The sequence below is a fragment of the Pieris brassicae genome, chromosome 12 (assembly GCF_905147105.1).
Source record: "Pieris brassicae chromosome 12, ilPieBrab1.1, whole genome shotgun sequence".
Lineage (NCBI taxonomy): Eukaryota > Metazoa > Arthropoda > Insecta > Lepidoptera > Pieridae > Pieris > Pieris brassicae.
In genome coordinates, this window is record NC_059676.1 from 6,534,988 (window position 1) to 6,542,087 (window position 7,100).

General features: G+C 33.3%; 1 protein-coding gene across 1 annotated transcript; it reads right to left on the bottom strand.

Moving 5' to 3' along the window:
* Positions 1-315: 315 nt before the first annotated feature.
* Positions 316-2,000, bottom strand: LOC123717056 (23 kDa integral membrane protein-like). Its single transcript, XM_045672827.1, has one exon. It carries the CDS (start codon positions 1,949-1,951, stop codon positions 1,160-1,162), a length of 792 nt encoding a protein of 263 aa, XP_045528783.1. The 5' UTR covers positions 1,952-2,000; the 3' UTR covers positions 316-1,159.
* Between the last annotated feature and the right edge of the window lie 5,100 nt (positions 2,001-7,100).

The following is a 7,100-nucleotide window of genomic DNA, read 5'->3' on the forward strand; positions in this document are numbered from 1 at the left end:
GGTCTTAATTAGGATTTATATATTATATTATTTAATATGTAGAATCCACAAACCCTTACTGCATGTTCGGTCTTGTAACCAGAAATGCCATCTTAACGCCAATTTAATTACAAATATTAGTCCTTTAGAACAAAACTGTTTATTTTTTTTATGATTAATTAGTTTTAGATATAATGTCGAAAACCAAGGTTCCATACCCTTATATATTAGTAACAACTAATCGTAATTGCTAAGTAGTCATGGTCATGGTGGACAAGAATGTAAGATGTACTAGATTTACTAGCTTATAACTGTCAGGAACAAAAAAAGACAATAAAATTTTCAAAATGTTATTTATCATGGTACCATAATAACATATAAAATCTATTACTATATTACAATTGTATATCGTAATTACTAAACTTATTAAAAATTAGCACACAATTATTTATAAATATTATAACTAATTTATCTATGTACATTAAATGTAATTCATTTATTTATTCGAAATGTCGACATGTACTCGTATTAAAGCATAAATTGAGTAAATGCTAGATTGTGCAGTCTTAAAAATTGATGAATACAGGGCTACCAACATAACAAAAAAATCCCCAACCTTTACAATCATTTACAAAGACACTGAGATTCTACATAAATAAATCTCCTCTGACAGTATTATTTCATATATCTACGGTGGGACTCCAAAGTGTCTATAACCCACTGCACGTATTAAATACTAATATACATTAAAAAGAGAATAGACTTGATGCGGTAAAAAGCGTGCGGAAAGATCTGCGAAGGTACGTAAGAAAGTAATTATGGTGCTGTAAAAAAATGGGTGAGTTAGAGCCACACCAAATCTAATCCGTTAAATGTATAGAATATAATAAAACAATTATATAAATGGACAGGTGAGAACCCTAAGTCAAGATCACATCATTGAAGTAATAGGTTTAAAGTGTGATGTCATACTCAAATATGTTTTCAATTCTCTAAAACTTGGCCAAACTACGATTTCAAAAAACATTTTACAAACTAAAACATTTTGAAATCCCTTAAAACTGCACTACAATAAAACTTTGACCATGGAATCAAAGCTGCCCCAAAACAGGCGTAAATAACTTTAAACTAAAAATAATCTTTGGCCAAGTTTGTACTTACATAGAAAATCCTTGATCTATTACAATAGAACCTTTTTGCTCTCTGATTCATTTTTCAACGCCTGTATTCTTCGTTTCTTCGCTATTGATTTGGACAAGGCTACGGCAACTCCAAGGCTCATCATCCCAATTACAGCCGTAAAAATCGACGCTCCAGACAGTACTTTAATTACAATTCTTGCGTACTGCGCAGCGACCGTCGAACATCCGTGTCTTTCATTCGCTAGTTTATTCGTGAACTCACAGTCTATTGTGTATGCATCAAGAAATCCGTGATAATAAGTATCACAACAGGACATGGGGAACTCATTTTTCCAGTTCTTGTAATCCCTCGGACTGTCTGCCCCACAACAGTGCAGCTTTCTCTCGATAACGCCAAAAGACGACGCTACTTCGTTATCTGTCTTGGTCTGGAAGTACACATCCCATACAGTATCTTTTACAAAGTCGTCCGTAGATTTGTTGTCAGCGAACACAAGGGCCACGACAGCTGCAGCAATTAGACAAATAATCGCTATCGACTGCACAGTGACAAACACAGTAATCAAACCACGACTGTTTTTATGTGCACTGCTAAATCCACACGCTGACACACCCAGAACAAGCAACGCAACGATCAAAAATACCCAGGGTATAGCTTGGGGCCAATAGACGGTATAATCCAGTAGATAATGGTTACTATTCCTCAGTGTTGTGAACTCGGTGACTTGGCAAAAGAACCATATTGACGCGGCGGCGATGGCGAAGCCCAATACCGCGTAGATCGTGTTTAAAACATATAAGGTCACTTTAGAAATACCGTAGCTACCCATGTTGACGTGCACACTGCGCCCGCGTTTGAAATTGAATGGCGTTAAGTTAGTTGAAGCGCTGTTGGTTATATAAACTATGGTTTGTATCAAGGTTGTGTGATTCATAAGGATTAATGGAATTGGTGACGTATCAGTTGTTTGTGTTACCCTAAATTATGTCTTATTACAGGCATCATTACAGGCAGGTAATTGAAACACATATAACACGCATTTAGTCTTAATTAGAACTAATATACATGGTCATTTACGTAATATATTTTAGTAGCTAAAATTCTTTGCAAAATTAAAAAAAATATGTGTCTAAAATTATAGTGTTAAAGTACACAAACAGTACAGTACAATAGCATTGTTAAATGCTTATATTATTTTTTTCTCTGTAAATTATTAGTATTATTGAAAGTCACTTTGATAAAAAAATTGCGTTCTACCGAACTTGAAAATTGTAATTCTAGAAACGTACAATTTATAAGTTTTTATTTATCATTGTTATACTTAAGTCATTACACAATTACAAAGTAATTAAAGTGTACCATTGTTTAATATCCTTAAGCGACATTCAGAACAAGGAAAGAAAAAATAAATTATATTAGCTCTGAATAAGGTTTTATAAGGTGGAAAACGATATCATGTACTGTGTTATAAAATAGTTTTAATGTATTTTTAACCTACTAGTTCCTGAATTAATCTATGGAACGTTTGAGATTGCATAAGAGTGAATTTAACTGAAGTTCTCATGCTTAATGTTATTTAACAAACAATTTCCTGTATCTCCTAGAGCGGTTAGAACTGATTCATTAAATATTTCTCTCCGTATTAATCAACTGATGACTCTATGTGTCACCGGTAGGTACTTCTTTGTTCCACGTAATGAAGACTTGTACCTTAAATGTTAATTCAATTTGATTGACAGGCATTAATACTGTGATCATGTGTGAATTTCAACCCCTGAAATTGTGCATTAATTATGACTCAATGCTTTCATATTATTTTTCATTTCATGAATTCTCGCTTCGAATATTGTCGTGTATGGAAACCTATCAAATGCAAGATTAAAAGCATGATCATGCGCTTCAAAATCAATGAGTATTCTGAAGTAATAATTAATTAAATAGTTTTCATAATATTTTGGCATTTACATAGCAATTGGAATTGCCATTAGTGGAGTTTTTGAAATTCGTTAAACTATTCATAGTCCAAACGGAACAATTATTGGATGACTCAATTTTATTTATGGGACATGTAGGGGGTCAATACAAGTCAAGTTTGTGGGGTTGGCGACCTTGTCCCCCGGCCGCCATCTTGGAAAAGGGGGTGAAAACACGTTTTTGGCTATTTAAATAGATACTTTAAGGATCCATAAGGATATTACTAACTCTATATACATATATTTAATACACAATTTGTATAAACACGAAGATCAGTACCATAATACAATATAATACTAAACATACTCCAGATCAAGATAACCTTAACCTTAGGACTGGGCTCAATAAATAAATTGTTCTAAATTAAATAAACACAACCTTGGTTAATTCCAATTAAATAACGTTTATTGATTAATGTTTGTTTCCTACGAATAAAGATTCATTTTCACCAACTTCAACTCTGAGGATGTATACGATTCAACTTTTTTTTTTAAATTAAATTATTTAGATATAGTCAAAGAAGATCGACGCTTGCCATGTACATTATACATAATACATTAATTTTTGAATGATTGTTCATATTGACTAACTGACTATGAAAGCCGTTATGACATTAATAAAAAACGTAATGTTCATATTCAACTATAATACTTGACCTATAAATAAGGTAATAAAACAGAAAAACACCGCTAAACTAAAAGTTCCACGAGGACTTATACCGAAATATATACTACGCAGAGTCCGTGAATACCTTTGAATAAAACGTGTTATTCACACTTAGCAATAACAGGCGACTCCTTCAATTTGTTCGAAAATCAAATTAGATGAAGGATCTACTAATATTATTTCAAAAAACACATTATCTATGACTGTTTACGGCTATGTTTAAAACTTTATTCTAATGTTTAGACCAAAAGGTCGCCTTTACTATTTAATTTTGTTTAAATGTGCAAAAACACATAATATTTGCTTTATAGCGTAAATTACGTAAAAAAATCATCTAGATCTTTTCATTCAGTCCTACTAAGTTACCTAATTCCGTGTTATGACACATAGGCGCTAGTAGATACCATCTTGAGGGCGATTTCCCCTTAATTCTATGCGGCTACCGCGAAATATGAGTCATGGCTTGTAGTAAACATAACGTAGTGTAGGAACCAGTTTATGATCTCATTTTATTCGGTACTTGATTCGATCAATGAAACTTCCGATTGCGGGATCGTCATAAGTAATTTTATGCTTCCAAAAAGCCTCTTGCGACATATATTTGCACCTAGGTGTACACATTATTTTTACCTTTTTATTCTATAGGATATCCTACTCAGCTCAGGCCTTTACCCGTGAAGGGTAAAGGCCTTTTTTGCATTAGGTGAAAATGCGCTTGGGCAGGCCCGCGCCAAGGATGTCGAGCTTGACCCGGGGACTGTGGGGCTGGGTCTACACTCAAAATTATCCGCTATTCCACTAAGAACACCTCAGCCCTTCAGGAAAGGAAGCCATTCCTTTCTTCATTCGTTTCCTGCCACCGCTTCTATTTCTTCTATCCACCTATTTTGGGCCACTCTCTTCTTCTTCTTCTCTTTAGTCCTTTCCATATAGTTGTCTTTAAAGACCCTCTTCTATCTGTGTATGTTGGTATATGCCTCGCCCACTTCTGTTAGGGCATAATATAAGGCATCTATCGCCTATTTGTTTTTCGTTTTATCTTTTCGCTTTTTATTTTACGTATTTAACTTATTTGTAGTACGCATTTTTGAATTACTTTCTGGTTACTAATTTGGTTTTTATTTTTGAGTTGTATGTCTACGTTTGGCGGCCGTATATACCAATTTATTTCATCACAAAAATAGTTATTTTAAGAAGTTAACAAAACCATATTTCAATATAGTTTTGAAATATCCAGCTTGCAGCATGTTTTTAAATACTTTGCTCGAATCATATATTAAAGTACTGCTAATTACAAGTAACGAAATTATCGGACAGATTTAAAAAGGCATCAAGTTTAGAGCTATTTAGAGACTTAATGTACATACAAATATTGAAATATAAAAAATACTATGTAAAGCTCAGATACAATCAAATAGCGGTCATATCTCAAGTACTCAATACAAATCGTTTATAGACTATATGACTTCTTAATTTATAGATATATCGTAAATTTTCTTAAACTTTCTAAATACTTAAGCGTACACAAACGGGGAACACAGAAAATCATAATTTTTTACCATTTTTAAATAAATTGTCTCTTGGTCTAAACAGTCAGTGCGGTTTGATAACGTGTGTTGTGGAATATTATGAATGAATAATATTATTATTGCCCACCCTATCGGGTTTCGCCAACACAATAATATTGTGACTACGCTAACTTAAAGCGTATAATGCTTTAATTTGCGCAATTAGTTATTTTAGGACTATTGTTCTTGTCCAAGCATTAATAATGAGTAATATTATTTGAGACTGTATTATTTTTGGGATTTATTTAGGACGAATACGTTAATCGTGTTAAGTATAATGAAAGTTATCAAATGGTTAATGTATTGACAGTAATGTTTTTTACATCTCTTTGTGGACTTAGAACTGAACATTCTAATTTTTTTTAGTTACTAAAGACAACTGAATCTGCCATCTATGCTTGATTTTTAAATATTAGTCATGCACATTATAATTTATAATATGATTCATTGCCGAACGAGAGCAGGTATGTATTGCCCATACAGACAGAAACTCCTTTGCAAAATAGAAAGATGTTTATTTCCCTAGTTCATAGGTTACATTATGTCCAGAGGTCGATGGTGTATTCGGCCTGTGGGTGTGTCAGCTACTTACAGTCTACCTGTGTTTGTACTAGAGAGATCTGTATAAGTGTCGTGTAGTGTGCTGTGAGCTTGTTAGTGTGTAGGTACAGAATAAATTTATATAAGTTCATAATGTTGTTATATATTGCCATATCCTAATGCAAGACCGGGGCTAGAACTTACTCGTTCAAGTATTGCAGACTAACACTGTCTAAGTTCAAAAAAAGTATAAAGTATATTTTTAAACGATTTTTTTAGGATCCATAAATCATTGGATGATATAATTGTAAACACAGGAAACTTCTTCAAGGTCCATTTGACATTTATTGTGATGGGAATAGAACGCGGAACGAAATAACTGTTTTGTTCGCTCTTGTCTTTTCCCGTTTTGGATGAACTTAGTCATGCTGTAGGCAACTATCTAGATGTTGTCGAGTCAGTGCAAAAATATGTGGTCGAATTATTGAAAGGCAGTTTCGCAAGACGATTATTAAAATGAACCAGCTGTTATGCAAACCACTTAGCAGTTATCCATATTTGAATGAACAAATCGAACGCTAACTGAATGGAATAATTCCCTTTCAGTAAGCGGTTAGATAGTATATATATTGTTAAAGACTTCTTTGATCTAGAACAGTTTTTCAGTTAATTGAAATAATTTTATAAATTTTCAGTCTTTATTTAGGTATCAAAATACCGCCGAGACTCTTAAATGGAAATCCAGGAGGCCGGCAAAGCTGCGAAAGGATTACGTACGATGTCTGCCATCATGCCTTGGTAATCACGAAATGGGACGAGCTGGACCTTACTCGACCAGGCCAAAGTCCAATGGGCCAATGGGTCAATGGGGCTCAATGATTGTTTACACTTTTGTATGTATCGGATGTAAACGTGGATTAATTAAACTATTTACAACTCAAAATTAATTAAATTATTATTTGATAACACTCTATTTTAATTCCAATAAAAATTTCTTTACCTTATCATTGTGTACAGGAAAAGTAGCCTACTAGAAGAAAGGCAACTCAAATGTAAATATTAAATTGCATGGGTTTTCCAACAATAAAAAAATCGATGTTTTCGCGTGCGTTCCTTACCCTTTTGATTAAGTAATAATTACAACGTAGTTAATATTCCGAGACCGTCAGGCATTTACCATTTAAATTGGGGTTTGATATGAAGGGTTTATCCCCAAATTTTGCTTTGTTT